This window comes from Canis lupus, chromosome 3 (assembly GCF_048164855.1).
Source record: "Canis lupus baileyi chromosome 3, mCanLup2.hap1, whole genome shotgun sequence".
Lineage (NCBI taxonomy): Eukaryota > Metazoa > Chordata > Mammalia > Carnivora > Canidae > Canis > Canis lupus.
In genome coordinates this window covers 33,063,621-33,082,790 of record NC_132840.1, presented here as the reverse complement: position 1 = coordinate 33,082,790, position 19,170 = coordinate 33,063,621, and the positions used below count along the sequence as shown (strand labels likewise).

Here is a 19,170-nt window from a genome sequence, read left to right as displayed (position 1 = left end):
TGCCAACAGGTATCAAGAGTAAACACTCTTCACTTGGGTTTCATTTCCCCTTGCACTGGAGAGTATTCATTAGACTCTAATGATAAAACTTAACTTTCCTCACATCACAATGGCAAAAATGCAAAGTTCTTAACAATGGGAATAAGGCTACGTAGCCTGTAGAACATGATAAAAGGCTAAAATAGATGCTTTGATAAAAAGCTACTTAGGCCTTACTGACTTACTGACATTTTAGAGTCAGTATTAGATTTAGGTCTTGCCAGTCATCATCCTAGGATGTATTTCTTTTGGTGACCTCTTACAGAGTAGAAGAGGAAAGCCATAATTTGAGTATGCTAGGTCTGGTCTCCTGCCTCAAATTTAATTTACTCTCTTTCCACTTTCATCCAAATCTTTAAAACCTATGTTTATAATACCTACAAAAGTATTAAAACATGTAAACAAAAATCACGATAGAATAATGTGTACCATTAAATATATCAAGAACAATGTGAATTCAGTAGGACAAATAATTATATCACATTGTAGGATCAGAACATTTTCAAATTAGAAAGGATCTAAGATCTCATCAAATCTCAGGCCCTAACAAATAGGCAGTTCCCCTTACAACATTCACATCAAATTGGTAACTTGTATTTTTCATACACAGCCTCTGGGCAAGGAAATACATGCTCTCAGGAAACAACCAATTCCACTTTTGGGAAGCTATGTGAGACAGTAATTTCCTACATCAGCCCCAAATCTAGCTTCCCATGAATTTTTCCCAATTCTTCCCACACTAGACAAGTTTATCCTCTCTACTCCATGCCACCTTTCAGATGTTAAAGGAACTATAATTTATTCAACCATCCCCTTTACATTTGCAAACTCTTGTACTGAGCACTGTTTAGGGTACAGAGACGAAGGAAATACAGATTATGCCTTTATAGGCTCAGTCAAATGGGGAGATTTTTTTTAAAAGCCACAAATGTCATTTGTACTATACAAATGACATTTGTACTATAAGTACAAATGTCAAAAAAGAAGCACTGAGAAAGTATAATGAGTTCAAAAAAGAGAAAGATTAATTCAATCTATGGAAAGGATAAAGAAATTAGGGAAAGCATCATAAGGCAAGTAACACTTGAGACGGACCTTGAAGATGGGCATTTCTCCAGAGGAAAAAGCATTAGTCAGTATAGTGGTTAAGAGCTTGGACTCTAGAAATACACTGTCTGGGTCTGAATCCTAACTTTGCCACTAGTTTGGTGACTTTGGGCAAGTTACTCTGTGCTTTTATTTTCCACTTTTATAAAATACAAAATCAGACATGAGAATTGAATGAAGAATACTTAGAACAGTGAGTGCCCAGCACTTTGCACCATGTAAATGTTTGCTGTTGTTGTTATTCAGAAAACATCAAAGATAAGAGTTTGCAGAGGTGAGGAATTAAAGATACCTGGGAAAAGCAAACAGTTCATTTTAACTTAAACATTTCAACATTTTGGTTTCACCCAAACACCCAGCTAGATATAAATGTTAGCACAAAACCTGGCCTGTGGTAGGCAATTAGTAAATCTTTATCCTGCTACTTTTCTTTCCCGTTTTCTTCTCCTCATAGTTCTAGTTTATATTTTGCCTGAATTTGTGCATTGTGCCTTGCATAATGATTATTTGCATGATCACATTACTTGTCTGTAGTATCCTTCCTGAGGGCAATGTTCTCTTGCATATCCTAGCCCTAGATCCCAAACCCAGCTGTGCAGGAGAAGCTCTTGGCAGGACTTAAAAACATACAAGTTGTTAGGCTCAACCAGAAAAAGGACAGAGTATTTCCAAGGGAGGGCAGGAGTATTATATATTTTTAAAAGCTATAGGAGATTCCGAATCAGTACATCAGTAGACACCATATTTGAGAACCAATCACTTAGATCACCCAGTGATAAAGTAGGCACACAATAAGCATTTGTCGAACTCTCATGGACTGAAAAATGGAAGATCAGGACCTAAAACTAGGTCAAAGCCATACAGAAAAGGCACTGAATGCCAGGCTTAATTAGCACAAAAGGCCAAACTAAATAACCAACTTTCAGCTTCAAAACAACAATCCCTTCTAAGAAGCTTTATCTTAAATCACTTTCATGCCTTTTCAGCAGATCACAAATATTAATATGCATTTTCAAAAACAGGGATAGCTAATAATAAGCTAAAGTCAAATTTTATTTATTCATTTCAAACAAGTGTTCAGTAAACTTTAATGCAATATCTATGAAAGCACATTAAAAACAAATAAAATATGATACTATTATTTGGATACTAACAATTTAAAAATCTAAGTTTTAATGTGATTTTTCTAATTGGAAAAATCTAAAAGGGCGGCACCTGGGTGGCACAGTCAGTTAAGCATCCAACTCTTGGTTTCAGCTCAGGTATGATCTCAGGATCATGAGATCAAGCCCTACATTGGGCTCCATGCTGAGTGCAGGACCTGTTTAAGACTCTCTCTTCCTCTGCCCTTCCCACTGCTCTGTCTCTCTCTCAAAGAAATAAGTACATCGAAAGAAAGAAAGAAAGAAAGAAAGAAAGAAAGAAAGAAAGAAAGAAAGAAAGAAAGAAAGAAAGAAAGAAAGAAAGAAGAAAGGAAGAAAGGAAGGAAGGAAGGAAGGAAGGAAGGAAGGAAGGAAGGAAGGAAGGAAGGAAGAAAGAAAGAAAGAAAGAAAGAAAGAAAGAAAGAAAGAAAGAAAGAAAGAAAGATCCAAAAGGAATCATGATTTTGAACTAACAATAAACAAAGTATTCACCTCAAATGCTTAAACCCTATTTTTTCCTATTACAGGTACTGTTATGGCAACTAGAAGCATTTTTTCATCCAGATCTGGAAAAGTTAAAATTGGAAACCATATCATGAAGCTTTAATTTTAAAGCTAATTTTCCAACACTGAGTTCCCACCAGAGTAGCAATATCTTACAATTAAACTAACACCATTTGTAGAAGAACACTACACACTGTCCCCACCCCATCATAAGTTGGTATGTTTTGGAAGCACTTAACTATTTTCTGATTTTCTTAGAATCCTATTGCAATTTGTTATCCAAGTAACCAGGGCAAAATATTTAAACTACTTCAGAGCTGTCATTCTGATACATTTTCCAAGAATCTGAATTCTTTCTTGACTATAGCTAATAGCCATGTGTCAGATTTACTTGAACTATATTCAAATCCTAAATATGTACCAAGTAAACATTTATACTTCAATAATTCCTTATCCCTATTCAGACTACAAATCAAATCAGCAAAATCAGTACGTTTTCCTCCCAAAATGCTACCCCTCCACTAACCATTATCCCTAATGATCGATAATAAAAGGAATATGTTACCGACAGCATTGACTAAAATATTAGAAAGGGTGGGGTGCCTGGATGCCTCAGTTAGCTGAACATCAGACTCTTGATCTCAGCTCAGGTCTTGATCTCAGGGTTGTGAGTTCAAGCCCTGCATTGAGATCTACGCTGGGGGTGGAGCCTAGTTAAGAAACAACAATCAATCCATCCATCAATCAATCAATAAAAATATCAGGTGTTTTATGTTAGCTTTTTAGTGCCAGGGTTAAGAAGCAGATGAACTGCCAAGACTGACAAAATTTCTTACATTTGATAAAAGAATCTAATGTTGACATTAGATTTAAAAAGAAGTATTCCTGGGGTGTCTGAGTGGCTCAGTCAGTTAACTGCCTTCAGCTCAGGTCATGATCTCAGGGTCCTAGGATCAAGCCCCACATCAGGCTCCCTGTTCAGTGGGGAGTATGCTGCTTCCTCTCCTTCTGCCCCTCCCCACTATGCTCAAGCTCTCTCTCTCCAATTAACAAATAAAATCTAAGAACAAAAACTTTACAAATTTGATGAATAAAACATTATATTATTTTTAAAAATATAAGTACACTCTATTGTTGAGACTATACATTGTATTATCTTTTTTGAAAAAATTTGGCAATGTCTTCCAATTTTTAAAGATATACTAATCTTTGACATAGTGAGTCCATTGTTTTGAATTTATCTTGATCTACGTGCAAAAGTATGCAAAGACCCAAGGATGCTTATCACAGCATTGTTTATAATAGAAAAATCGACACCACAAATATGTCTACTAGGTAGGGCTAGGTAAATTTCTTATAATGAAAATACTGTGCAGGCATTTAAAAAGTAAATAATATCTATAAGTGATAATATAAAAAGATTTTTAAGATGTAAGTAAAGCCATCTACAACATGGTAATATACATATATATAACACATACATATAACACATACATATAGAAAGGTTGTATATAGCCAAGATATGGAAGCCGCACATGTGTCTATCCATAGATGAATGGAGAAAGAAGATGTGGTATATACATATATACAATGAACTATTACTCGGCCATAAAACAGGATGATATCTTGCCACTCACAACAACAATACCTAGAAGGCATTATGCTAAGTGAAATAAGTCACACAGAGAAAGGCAAATACCATATGATATCACTTATGTATGGAATCTAAAAAACAAAACGAATGAACAAGTAAAAAGTAGAAACAGACCTATACATATAGAGAACAAACTGATGGTGCCAGAGGAAGGGGGTGGGGAGATGGGCTAAACGGGTGAAGGAGAATGGGAGACAGGCAGTTATGCAATGAATAAGTCATTGGGATAAAAGATACAGCATGGAGAATATAGTCAATGGTACTGTAATAGCATTGTATGGTGACAGATTGTAGCTACACTTGTGGTGAGCATAGCACAATGTATAGACTTGTCCAATCACTATGTGATACACTTGAAACTAATGTAACATTATGTGTCAACTATACTTTATAACAACAAAAAAGAAAGATTGTAAAAATCACACATAGAAATATACATTTCTAAAAGCATAACAATTTGGGAGAAAATACCAAAAAACTAATAAAAGAGGTTGACTCTAAGGAATAGAACTAAGGGTAGAAAGGAAGAGAAAGACATGTTAAATGTTAAATTTGTCATCCTGCTAGAATATTAAAAACCATATGACAATCCTGTGGAGAACTATTTGGCAGCTTTTTATACAGTTAAACATACATCTGCCCTCTGATTGACCTATTTTACTCTGAGTTACTAACCCAAGAGAAATGTAAAAGGTATGTCCATAAATAGGTTTGTACAAAAATGTTCATAGCATCCTTATTAATAATGGCCTCAAACAAGAAGGAACTCAAATATCCATCAATAGGAGAATGGATAAACAAACTGGTATATGGAATACTACTTGGCAATAACAAATGACGAACTATTGATACAAGAAAAATTTGTATTAGTCTTAGCCTAATTGAATGAGAAGGGTTTAGAGAATGGGGAAGATGTCTGAGGGAAGTCAAGGTTCGTCTATGTTGTAGCATCTATCAGTACTTCATTTCTTTTATGCTTACGAATATTTCATTGTATGAATATACCACATTTTGTTTATCCCTTTATTAGCTGATGACAGACATCTAGGTTGTTTTCATCTTTTTGGCTATTATAAATAATGCTGCTATAAACAATTGTGTTTTGTGAAAATGGTGTACTTTATTACATGAAAGTCACATCTCAATTTTAAGAAAGAATATGGATGTGAAAAATCATATTGTTACTACAAAGCATGATTTCTGAGTGTTTCAGTGAATGGCAGAACAAAAATATCTCAGAATGGCAAACAAGTTAATTATAATAAAAATATGTTCCTTCAGGGGTGAAAAAAGTTATGTCGATAAAAGCAACCTGAAATGCCACATTCATCTCCTGATGAAAACAAGTGTTTCATATGAGAGCGAAGAAGCTGTCTAAAAGAATTTAAATCACTATTTTTAATGTAAACTGCAGTTCTTTTTTTTTTTTTTTTTGGTCTTTTTCTAAATTTTAATTCCAGTAGGGTTAACATATAGTGTTATATTAGTTAGAGGTATACAATACAGTAATTCAGTAATCCTACACATTACTCAGGGCTCATCAAGGTAAGTTTACTCTTGGGGCACCTGAGTGGCACAGCCAGTGCCCAAATCTTGGTTTTGGCTCAAGGTCATGATCTCAGGGTTGTGAAATCAAGCCCTATGTCAGGCTTTGCGCTCAGCATGGAGTCTTCTTAAAAGACTCTCCCCCCAGACCCCCTAAAAAAGAAAAAAGACTCTCTCCCTTGGGGCACCTGGGTGGCTCAGTGGTTGAGCGTCTGCCTTTGGCTCAGGTCATGATCCCTGGGTCCTGGGATTGAGTCCCGCATCTGCTTCTCCCTCTGCCTATGTTTCTGCCTCTCTCTCTATCTCTCATGAATAAATAAATAAAATCTTAAAAAAAAAAAAAAAAAACCTCTCTCTTTCCCTCTACCCTTCTTGACCCCCTGAACTCTCTTTCCCTCAAATAAATAAATCTCTAAAAATATATATTTACTCTTAATCCCCTCACCTATTTTACTCCCCCCCCCCACACACACACCCCTGCACTCTGATAACCATCTGTCTGTTCTTGGGCTGCTTCCATAATCTGGCTCTTGTATATACAGCTACAACAAACATAGGGGTGCATTTATCTTTTCAAATTAGTATTTGAGTCTCTTGTAGGCAGCATATACATGGGTCTTGCTTTTATATCCATTCCATCACCTTGTCTTTTGATTGTGGACTGTTTAGTCCATTTACATAAGGTAATTATTGATAGGTATGTATTTAGTGCCATTTTGTTACTTGTTTGATGTTTGTTTTTGTAGTTCTTCTCTGTTCCTTTCTTCTCTTGCTTTCTTCTCTCATGATTTGCTGGCTTTCCTTAGGGATATATATACCTGGATTCTTTTCTCTTTATTTTTGCTCATCTATTACTGGTTTTTTATTTGTGGTTACCAATAGGTTTATATATAACATTATGCACACAGCAGTCTTATTAAGTTCATGGTCACTTAAGTTTGAAGCTAATATTTACTCTTCTCCCCACCTTCACATTTTGGGTATAGGGTGTCACATTTCACATTCTTTTATTCTGTGAATACTTTGATTTTTATAGATATTTTTACTGCTTTTGTGCTTCCTACTTTTCTTATTCCTACTTATGGTCTTTCCTTTCCACCCAGAGTCCTCTTTAACATTTCTTGTAGGGCTGGTTTAGTGGTCAAGAATTCCTTTAACTTTTGTTTGTCTGGAAAATTCTTTATCTTTCTTTCTATTCTGAATGATAGCCTTCATAGATAGAATATTCTTGGCTGCAGGTTTTTTTTTCTTCCAGCATTTTGAATATATCATGCCACTCTTTTCTGGCCTGCAAAGTTTCTGCTGAAAAAAATCAACTAACAGTTTTCAGGGGTTTCCCTTGTATGTAACTTTTCTTTTTTCTTGATGATTTTAAAATTTTCTCTGTATCACTACTTTTTACATTTTAATTACTATGTATCTTGGTGCATCCCTCCTTGCATTGATTTTATTGCCTTCTGTATTTCCTAGATCTAGATTGCTGGTTTCCTTCCCCATACTTGGGGAAGTTTTCAGCTATTACTACTTCAAATAAATTTTCTGTCCCCTTTCCTCTCTTCTTCTGAGATCTCTATAATGCAAATGTTATTACACTTGTTGGGAGTCACTGAGTTCCCTATTTTCTTTTACTATTATTGATTTTTCTCTCTCCTCTTCATCTTGATTGCTTTCCATTATTCTGTCCTCCACATTGTTTATCCATTTTTATGCTTCCCCAATCTACTATTTATTCCATCTAGTGTATTTTTAATTTCAGTTTTGAGTTATCTCTGATTGGTTCTTTGTTATGTTATCTATCTCTGTTGAAGGTCTCACTGAAGTCCTCCACTCTTTTCTCAAGTTCAGTGAGTATTTTTACGACCATTACTTTTAAATCTCTATCAGGGATATTACTTTTCTCTGTTTTGTTTAGGTCTCTTGCTGTGATTTTTGTCTTGTTCTTTCATTTGGGACGTATTCCTGTCTCCTTATTTAGTTTAACTCTGTGTCTGTTTCTTTTTATTTTTTTCTGTGTCTGTTTCTATGTGTCAGGAAAGTCAGCTACATCTCCTACTCTTGAATGTAGCGGCCTTATGAAGGAAAGGTCTTATTGTGCTCTGCAATGCAATGTCCCCTATTTACCAGAATCTGGTGTCTCTTATGTATGTTGCATGCATTGTACTGTTGTAGCTGAGCTGCTTTTGCCTTCGGTCCAATCCTCAGTAATGACTCTCTTTGCCTGCTGTGGACAGGGTTTGGTGCCTGTGTTGTTAGTGGGTCAGTCCTGAGCCACCTTGGGCTTAGTTGAGTCAAGAAATTTGTCAGAAATGCAGTAGCACCAAACTGCGGGGCACTTTCCCTGTGTTGTCTCCTGGGAAACATGGGTGGGCAGGACCTGCAGTGTGACCAGATGTCTGCCCCTAGCCCACTGCTAGGGCTATAGTTAGACTGGTGTGTGTGGTTATCTTCCCCTTTCCCCAGGGCAAGAGTAGCTCTGGAGTGGTGCTGGCTCCTTTTGGGGCTGCCTGCACACTGCCAGGCTGGTAGCACTACTTTGGATGGGCCACAGCCAACGGTGTATGGGAAAAGGCTGTTCCAGAGGAAAATGTGGGGGTTTGGCATGCAGTGTCGGCATGGTCTGTGCTGGTCTGCTGCAGAAGGGGACCTGTAGTCATCCTGTAAAATTCTTACCGAGGCTAGCTAGGTTGGAGGGGGCAGGTCTGTGAGGACTAGGTCTACAGTTAGCAAGCTAGGTGGAGAGTGTTGGCACTGTACTAGTTCACAGGTGTCCATGTGTCTAGGTTGGGGGTGAGGGCCAGGGAGGGAAATGGCACCTGCCAACTCTTTTGTTTTTAGAGAAGTCTCCCAAAGAACCCTGCCCCTCCAGCACATGCTCTAAGATTTGTAGGCAAATCTCCCCCCTATATACCCCAGGTGTTTTGCAAACTTCTGTTTCTATGCTGTATCTCCACAGAGCTGTATGTTGTGCTATCCCTTTAAGGGCTGGGACTCAGATTCCTATAACAATAGTGCAGAAATATTTATTATCACTCAGATTTTTCTATGTCCCATTAGCAAAAAATAAACACTGAAGTATGACGAACTTTTTTGAGGGCTAAAGAAAACAGTTTAGTATATTTACCAAACGCAGAAAAATCACTTTATAATGTCTGTGTAGCACTGGGATCAAAATTTACATAGAGAAATGGATGCCTTGAGGCTGTCATATTGGAAGAAATATTATTTTCCTTATAAATTAAAGATTGTTCTTTCCCCAAAATGGTTGTAAATTATTTTTCATGTTGTGATACAAACATGGATTTTATTACTAGCTACAAACAGTTAACTGGATCCATTTGGCTTTTCTTTTTGTAAAAATAATAGGAGGAGGATACTAGCAATTATTGTTTTTCTACTCTGTTTTGGGAATTCTGCTAAATGCTTTACATATGTATATTTCCTCATTTAATCCACAGAACAACCCTGTAAGGTAGATACTACATTTTATTCTCATTTTGCAGATCAAACAAACAACAAAAACTAGGAACAACAAAGTTATATACTGAAAAGAATGAAGAGGGTAGGATCAAATCCAAGACTTCTTTCATACAAAACACACACCTGCAACCGAGGTACATCCCCTGCATCTTCTTTTCCATTCACAGCCGCTGTTCCTAATCTGTGCTATTGTTGCTACTTTCCCACTTCTATTTCTTTCTGTATTCCCATGTATTTTCATGTATAATATTTCAATAAAATTGTTCCAGTATTGCCAATACCTTGATAATAGCCAAATCCAAAGGACTTTTTTCACTCTATCAATCTAACTTTTCTGACCTGACCACTTAACTTTTGAAACATTCCTCCTTTGGATAACTGACCAGGTCTCTTCATTATTCTTAAATGTCTCTTCCCCACTTACACCTTTAATTTTTATATCCCCTAGGACTGTATTCTTGGTCTTTGTCCTGGATTTGCCAACATAGCATTTCACATAGTATTTCCTCTGATTAAGAAGCTCGTTTAACAGCCTCAATGAATGAAATACAGAAAGAACACCTGCTCACAGCATTCATTGGGCTTACCATGTATTCTATCACCCTGAAGCAGTTGGTCTGAATAATGTAAAGGCCTTTGGAAGACTCTATAATTGTGCCAGCAATACTTTGCAGGGCTGGAGTCATATCCTCTAAAATACTGAACATGCTGGGGCACCTGGGTGGCTCAGTGGTTGAGGACCTATCTGCCTTTGGCTCAGGTCATGATTCCAAGGTCCTGGGATCAAGTCCCGCACTGGGCTCCCTTGCAGGGAGCCTGTTCTCCTTCTGCTTGTGTCTCTGCCTCTGTGTGTCTCTCATGAATAAACAAAATCTTTAAAATATATATATTGAATATGTTCTGAATTGATGGTGCTATTTCTCAACAGCCTGAATACAAAATGGATCACTATTATCCCTGATGATCCACTAGCAAAATTTTACTTGCCATTCTTGAAACTTTGGGCTCTGTTAGTTTAAAAGTCTTGAAAACAACAGTAGCTTCACTGCAGTGAAAGAAGAGCTTGGTACCTGGCTTTTACTGCTGTATACATTTGACAAATGTATAACCACATGTGGCCACCATTGTAGGATGATATAGAACAATCTCATGCCCTAAAAATGCTCTATGCTATACCTACTCTTCCCTCCCTCTCCCCTAACCCATGATCTTTCTATATTTCCCTAGTTTTGCCTTTTCTAGAATGTCATATATTTGGAATTATATAGCATGTAAACTTTTCAGTTTGGCTTCTTTCACCTAAATAATATGCACTTAAAGTTCTTCCATGTCCATTCATCACTTGATTAACTATTATTTTTTTATTTTTAGCAATGAATATTACATTGGCTGTACCAGCATTTATTTATTCATTTACCTTTTGAGGGACATTCTGATTGCCTCTAAGTTTTGTCAGTTAAAAAGAAAGCTGCTATAAACGTCCATGTGCAGTTTTTGTGTGGACGTAAGTTTTCAACTCATTTGGGTGAATGTCAATGAGGACAGCTGCTGAATTTTGTGATGGGGGATGATTCATTTCTTTTTGATTAAGTTTTTTTTAAATCCAATATAATTAACATACAGAGTTACATTAGTTTCAGGTGTACATTATAGTGATTGAACAATTCTAGGGACACCTGGGTGACTCAGCAATTGAGCGTCTGCCTTTGGCTGAGGGTGTGATCCTGGGGTCCTGGGATCGAGTCCCACGTCAGGCTCCTGCATGGAGCCCGCTTCTCCCTCTGCCTGTGTCTCTGCCTCTCTCTCTCTCTCTCTCTGTGCTCTCATGAATAATAAACGAAATCTTTAAAACAAACAAAAAAACCAATTCTACACATTAGTCAGTGCTCATCATGTTTCATTTTGCAAAAACTTGCCAACATTTGGTGTTGTCATCATTTTGGACTTTGAACATTCTAATATGTATGTAGAGGCATCCTGTAGTTTTAATTTGAAATTCTCTAATGACACATAATGTCGAAGATCTTTCCATATGCATATTTGCCATTGTATATCATCTTTGGTGAGGTATCTGGGTCTTTTGCCCAATTTTTAATCATATTGTTCATTTTCTCATTATTTACTTTTAAGAGCTCTTTATATATTCTAGATAATAGTCCTTTAGCAGCTACAACTTTGGCAAATATTTTCTCCCTGTCTGTGGCTTGTCCCCTTATCCTCTTAAAATTTTGTCTTTTCAAACCCTCTTTTTCTTTATTATTTCCTTCTTGTGTGTTACATAGGTATTTCTAGAATATCATTTTCATTCTTGTCATTTTACTATATAATTTTTCACTATATATCTTTACTATATATTTTAAAGTTATTTTTTAGTGGTTGCTCTAGGGATTAAAATACCTTAATTTATAGCAACCTAGTTTGGATTAATACCAACTTAATTTCAATAGTATACAAAAACATTAGCTTTGCTCCCTCCACTCTTCTTTGTGTTGTTACTGTCATACAAATTATATCTTTCTGCAATGTATGCCTATTGACTCAGATTATTGCTTCATAGTATTGGATAGGAGGGGAGAAACTGACTAAAGACTACACTTATATTGTTCTTATATTTATCAATTTGGTTACATTTATTAATGCTCTTTACTTCATATGCTCTTTATTTCACGGTCTAGTGCTCTTTCATTTCAGTCTGAATGACTTTATAAAGTATTTCATATAGGGGAGGTCTAGTGATAAATTCTCTCAACTTTTATCTGAGAATATCTTCACTTCTTCATTTTTAAAGGGTGCATCAGGGACGCCTGGGTGGCTCAGCGGTTGAGCGTCTGCCTTCAGCTCAGGGCGTGATCCTGGAGTCCTGGGATTGAGTCCCATTTCAGGATCCCCACAAGGAGATTGCTTCTCCCTCTGCCTCTCTATGTGTGTCTCTCATGAATAAATAAAATCTTAAAAAACAAGTGGGGGTGTTTCACTGAACACAGAATTCTTACTTAGCGCTTTCTTTCATCACACTGCCTCAACGGTTTCTGAAAAGAAATCAGATGCTAGGCATGCCTGGGTGGCTCAGATGGCTAAGCGTCTGCCTTCAGCTCAGGTCATGATCCCAGGGTCCTGGGATCAAGCCCCACATCGGGCTCCCCGATCAGTGGGGAGTCTGCTTCTCCCTCTCCGTCTGCCCCTTCCCCTACTCACGTTCTCTCTCTCTCTCGGTATCTCTCTGTCTCAAATAAATAAATAAAATCTTAAAAAACAACAACAAAGTCCCCTGTTAAGCCTCACTGAGGACTGCTTCTACAGGATGAATCTTCTCTGTTTTCAATATTCTGTCTTTGCTTCCAACACTTTGACTATGATGTGTCTAAGCATAAATCCCTTTGAGGTAGTCCTATTTGAAGTTGTTGAACAAGAATATAAATGTTTTTTTCCTCAAGTTTGGGGAGTTACCAGCCATTATTCCTTCAAATACCTTCTCTGTCCCTTTCTTTCCTTCTGGGGCTATTATTGTGTATACATTGTTAGAGTTGCTGCGGTCCCACAGGTCTCTGAGGCTCTCCATTTTTCTTCACTTTTTTTTTTTTTTTTCTGTTCCTTAGCCTGGATAATTTCAACTGACCTACCTTAAAGTTCACTTATTTTTTATTCTGCCTATTTAAATTTGGTGTTAAGCTCCCCTAGTGAATTTTTCATTCCACTTACTGTAATCCTCAAAACCAGAATTTATTTGGTTCTTTTCTATCATTTCTACCTAGTAATTGCTATTCTCTGGTGATATACTGTGATATCTTCCTTTAGTTCTTTATATATAGTTTTCCTTTAGTTCTTTGAACACACTTAAGTAGATGACTGTCTCTGTCTAGTAAATCCATAATTTGAGCTACTTCAGTTTCTATTGACTGCCTTCCTCCTCCTGTGTATGGGCCATATTTTCTTGTTTCTTTGTATGTCTCATAGTTTTTTGTTGAAAACTAATATTTTATATAATATAACATGGCAAATCTAGAAATCACATTCTTCCCCTTTCCCAGAGTTTGTTGTTGTTGACCTAGGGACTTTACCAAACTAATTCAGTTTTTTCTTTAAGTTTTTTGATTGGGTTGTTTGGCCATTTGTTATCAGTACCTCAGGCAGCTATGTGGTTAAGCCAGTTGTTGCTAACTGTTCTTAACAAATGACTTTGAAGAAAATACTCTTTGCACTGCACAAGTTCTCTGTCAGGTTATAAAAAGACAAGCTTTTTAAGAATGTTTTACCAGGCAACTGCCAGACAGGTCAGATAAGGACAATTTTTTGGAATGGGGCTTTAAAAGAGCTCCAACTCCATTATGATTCCTCCAGTGCCAGCTAGGCTGATGATTGCAGGCTGCTCTTTTCAAGACTACCATGGAGCTGAAGAAAGGGGGAGTGGTATTAGAACAAGTCAAAATGCCATAAAGTTCAGTATTCTTATGGAGAGTCATCTGTTTGTTTTTTAAAATGTTCCCCCAAATTGTTGTCTTTGGTTAATTTCCAAACTTGATCTTGACAATTTCTGCAAGTGTTCTCAGAACTTTTATAAAGGAGAGCATTTGTCAGATGTTGTTATTCCATCACTCCCAATGATACTCTCATTCCCCTCATTTTCAGATTACTTTGAAATATATTAGACTGTTTAAAGAAATAATAACAACAGTATACAGTGGGGTTTATTACATATTTAGAAGTGTATAGATATATGCTGTTGTAAAAACCCCTTGTATTATATGTGAAATGGCATAACATTAATTGAAGGTAGACTGTGGTTAATTTAAAGATGCATGTTGTAGATCCTAGAGCAACCACTAAAAAATAGGAAAAACAAATAATTCAATAGAAGAGAGAAAATAAAATGCTATAAAATACCCAATTAATTAAAATACAGCATGAAAAAGAGAAAAGACCCAAAGAACAAATAAGACAAAATAAATAGCAAGGTGGCACATTATCCTGCAACTATTTATGTATGCATACCTGTCTACTTATCTTTTGATCTTTATCTATCTACATCTATTTTCTCCAATACTAAATTTCAGTGATAAACAGAAACAAACCAAAGTTAATTCCTGTAATGGATACACTATTAATTCTAACTTCTTTATTTGGAATTTGCAATAATTTATCAAAATTTTAATTAATATCTGACAATAAGAAAAAAATACAAAGCTCACCTATCTTCATAACAATAAATCCCAGATATTAGTGCTAAATTATTTTATAAACTGTACAATTTCATTCTACAATTAAGGAAACTAAAAGTCAAAGTGATTAATTGACAAATTAATTAATCAAAACGGTCACATGGCCAGTCAGCAGTAGAGCCCCAGTAAAATTCTTATTTCATAACTTCTAGTCTGGTTCTCTCAAGAAAAAAAATCTACATGTAACACCAACGACATCTACAACTATATGCAAATAATGTGCCCATTTCGAATTATTCTTATCTAGCAGGTCTAGCAAGATCTCTATTTGAAACATTTTAAGTTAAACCTTATACCTATTTAAAAGTAATCAAACTTTTAAAATATATATATACTGTTGAATTTCAAGTTTCAACTAATTCAAATTCTCATCAGTTATTATTGAAGTACACTGTACTTAAACTTTAAAAAAAATAAATTAAAATTAAAATTAAAAAAAAGAAACTTTAAAATACTGTGACTAAACAATCATTTAAAGCACTGGCTACCATGTTCAGAGAATACGATCTTTCATCCAAATCAATGGCTAAACCATTCATACTTATGTGAAATATGATAACAAAAAATCAGGAAATCTGTTTGTAGAATTACCTGTAGCTCCCAGTGGATGTCCCTTTGAAATTAATCCACCGCTAGGATTTATGACCCACTTTCCTCCATAAGTATTATCTCCCCTATCAACCAGTTCTCCACCTCGTCCTAGAGAAGGAAAAATAATATTCATAAAGGTTAAAAATAACATTGGACCAGGGGTGCCTGGGTGATTCAGTTAAGCATCTGATTCTTTTTTTTTTAAAGATTTTATTTATTTTATTCATTAGACACACATTGGGGGGTGGGCAGAGACACAGGCAGAGGGAGAAGCAGGCTCCATGCAGGGAACCCGACGTGGGACTTGATCAATCCCTTGGCTGAAGGTGGAGCTAAACCGCTGAGCCACCCAGGCTGCCCAGCATCTGATTCTTGATCTCAGCTCAAGTCTTGAGCTTTTGTTTGTGAGATCAAGCCCCTTGGGCTCCACACTGGGCATGGAGCCTAAAAAAAAACAAGACAAAGCAAACAAACAAACAAAAACATTGGATCAAATAATATGTTTTGTTTTTTTAATTTCAATATAGCCAAGAATTTCTTATAGCAAACATTTCTTAATAGTTCAAACATTGGGGTACCTGGGTGGCTCAGTCAGTTAAACAACCACCTTCAGCTCAGGTCATGATGGTTCTTGCTCAAGGGGAACTTACTTTTCCCTCTCCCTTTCCCCCTGTCTGCCACTTCCCCTGCTTGTGCTCACCTTCTCTGTCAAATAAATAGATAAATAATAAAAACCCAGCTCAAATATCAAATTCATAAAAGCACTTCTAAAACTTGCACAATAGGGGCATCTGAATGGCTCAGTTGGTTAAGCAGCTGACTCTTGATTTCAGCTCAGGTCCTGATCTCAGGGTTGCGAGCCAGCATCAGGCTCCACATTGGGCATGGAGCCTGCTTAAGATTCTTTCTCTCTTCTCTCTCTCTCTCTCTCTCTCTCTCTCTCTCTCTTTCTCCCTCTCCCTCTGCCTCTCCCCTCTTGCTCACGACCTCTTTCTAAAAAAAGAAAAAAGTTACATAATAAATATTGAGTAATAAAGATTTATATTTTCAGAACATTTCATGCATGAAACAGAGCTCTTAATAGTTCCTAAGAGTTCTCTGGCTTCCAAAATAGCTACAACTAAAATAGAGACTCAGAGAACCTGAAGAATGAAACTGGATATAATACTATAACTAATATAATTATATTAGTTTAAAAACCCATCATTTTGGGATCCCTGGGTGGCTCAGCAGTTTAGCGCCTGCCTTCGGCCCAGGGAGTGATCCTGGAGTCCCAGGATCGAGTCCCACATCAGGCTCCCTGCATGGAGCCTGCTTCTCCCTCTGCCTGTGTCTCTGCCTCTCTCTCTCTCTCTCTCTCTCTCTCTGTCTCTCTCTCTCTCTGTCTCTCTCTCTCTCTGTCTCTCATGAATAAATAAAATCTTAAAAAAAAAAACATCATTTTGCCCAATATTTTCATTTCCATTTTTAAAAAATATTTTATTTATTTACTTGAGAGAGAGAGAAATAGCACAAGTAGGGGAGAGGGGCAGAGGGAGAAGTAGACTCCCCACTGAGTGGGGAGCCCGACCTGATGCAGGGGCTTGAACCCAGTGATGAGGGAACAGAGGACTAGCTGGGGACAAAGCACACTGACAAGTCCTTGAAACAGACAAAGAGACATTCCTCTACAGACTCAACTGCCTCAATGTTTATACTTTGCTAAGGGCAAAAGGCAATCTTAGCCTGACCCCCAGGAGCCTGTAAGTCTACTTTAACATACAAAAATTCCTTTAGAAATTTCCTTTATCTCTAAGCTCCCAAGATAAATGTTGGCAATCATCCTCCAAACACATGGCCCACCAATACACATCTGAAGGGTCTCATGACTCAAGTTTTATTAGACGATAATAAGTGACCTTTTCCCAACAATTAGCCCCCTCAAGGTCCTGGAAACCTTGCTTCCAAAATTCCTTAGAGAGTACAGCTATCCTCAAAACCTTCCCAACTCCCAGGTATATAATCAGCCACCCCTCATAGGCCCGAGGCAGCAGTTTTTTCTGCCCAGGGGTCCTGTCCCTGTGCTTTAATAAAACCACCAGTTTGCACCAAAGATGTCTCAAGAATTCTTTCTTGGTCGTGGGCTCTGGACCTCACCTATATTCCAAAACTTCATCACCAGGACCCTGGGATCATGACCCCAGCTGAAGGCAGACACTTAGCCACTTAACCAACTGAGCCACCAAGGTGCCCCCACTTCCATTTTCAGCTGCACTGTTATATAAACATTCTTTGTAGATGGAAGGGATAACGTAGGGGGTGGCGGAAGGGCAGGGGACATGAAATGAAGGGCAATGGCTGAAAATACTGTTAAGACATAAATGCAAGCTTAAAAGAAAATGAAAATTACATGCTTGATAATTTCAACATTCCTATCAATTCTCTGGTCATTCTTCCAGGTTGTTAAGAAGTAAATTAAAATGAATGCATTGTATAAAATATTCTTCCAGCTAGAATATAATGAAGTGGAATCTCCAAATAAAGATGATACAGGTGGTTCTGGCACCATCAGAGGTAGCTAATAACTTTTAAGTATTCACCCTGTGTCAGGCATTGTTGTAATTATTTTCCATATATTTACATAATTTAACCCTCAACCCCGAGAAGCAGGTATTATTCTCATTTTATAGGAAACGGACACAAAGAACTTAAGTAACCAGCCCAAGGAAACAGTAGGGGATCAATCTAGGGTTAATCATCAGGTAGCCTGGCTCCATAGCTTTCCTTAATCAATATATTTTATTGCCTTCAAAAACCAAAGAGTTTCTCCATTGGTAAACTGAAATACATATAAGAATTTTTTATGGGACAGCCCCGGTGGCTCAGAGGTTTAACGCCACCTCCAGCCTGGGGTGTGATCCTGGAGACCTGGGATTGAGTCCCACGTCAGGCTCCGTGCATGGAGCCTGCTTCTCCCTCTGCCTGTGTCTCTGCCCCCCACCCCCCGTGTGTCTCTTATGAATAAATAAAATCTTTTTTTTAAAAAAAAAGATTTTTTTATGACTGATACTTTTTTTTTTATTTTATTTTTAAGTAACCTCTATCCCTTATGTGGGGCTCGAACTCACAATCCCACGATCAAGAGTTGCATGCTCCTTTGAGCCAGCCAGGCATCCCTATGACTAACACTTCTAATTTTACTTTAAATCTAGGTTGTAGATTAAAAACCACCTATTGAGGCATTCTTTTATTTTTTTTATATATTTCTGACATAGAACCTGATACAAGGCTCTGGTCATAACAGGTATTCTATCTGCTATTACAGCTTTTAAAACTCCTCCAAGTATTGTTACTGTACCAAGTAATACCAGACTGGACACAAATCAACCCCAAGAAATGAATAATTCACTGCGTGTTTTCTTTGATAATATATATAATTCTATTAAATATTGGAAGATTCTACTAGGAAGTTATCTTGAACTCATCATCTAAAAGTGGTAAGAAAATAAATGGAAGGCAATCATTGTGCCTATTATGTGCCAAAAACTGCCCTGGGAACTTAGGGATACAAGAGTAAATGAAACAAACATCCCCGCTCTCATGGAGTTTACTTCATTGTCAGGAGAGATGTGAGGAAGAGACAGATAATATGTAATGTAAGTAAGATATATAATAGAGTTGTGGTAAGTGCCATGGGGGAAAAAAAGGCAGGAAAGGATGTGTAAGGAGTTCACATTTTAAAACAAGTAATTGGAGAAAGCTCCCACTGAGAAGGTGAAATTTGGTCAAAGATCTAAAAGGAATAAAGGAACAAACAATACGGAGATATGTGAAGAAAGGCCCTGAGCTAGGAATAGGCCTAGAGTGTTTGAAGAAGGAGGCTCATGTATCTGTTGCAAAGTAAAAGAACCAGAGA

At 37.1% G+C, this 19,170-nt stretch overlaps 1 protein-coding gene and 1 long non-coding RNA gene across 4 annotated transcripts in view; one reads left to right on the top strand and one right to left on the bottom strand.

Moving 5' to 3' along the window:
• SCP2 (sterol carrier protein 2) overlaps nucleotides 1-19,170 on the bottom strand; it is a 103,927-nt gene that overhangs the window by 35,373 nt on the left and 49,384 nt on the right. For all 3 annotated transcript variants that reach the window (XM_072820260.1, XM_072820261.1, XM_072820262.1), the window contains one exon: nucleotides 15,276-15,383. In XM_072820260.1, the coding sequence (XP_072676361.1) occupies nucleotides 15,276-15,383 (108 nt within the window). The remainder of the gene's footprint in view (nucleotides 1-15,275; nucleotides 15,384-19,170) is intronic.
• The window catches only part of LOC140630313 (uncharacterized), a 34,134-nt gene that overhangs the window by 5,945 nt on the left and 9,019 nt on the right, over nucleotides 1-19,170 (top strand). The gene's annotated exons all lie outside the window — the stretch shown is intronic.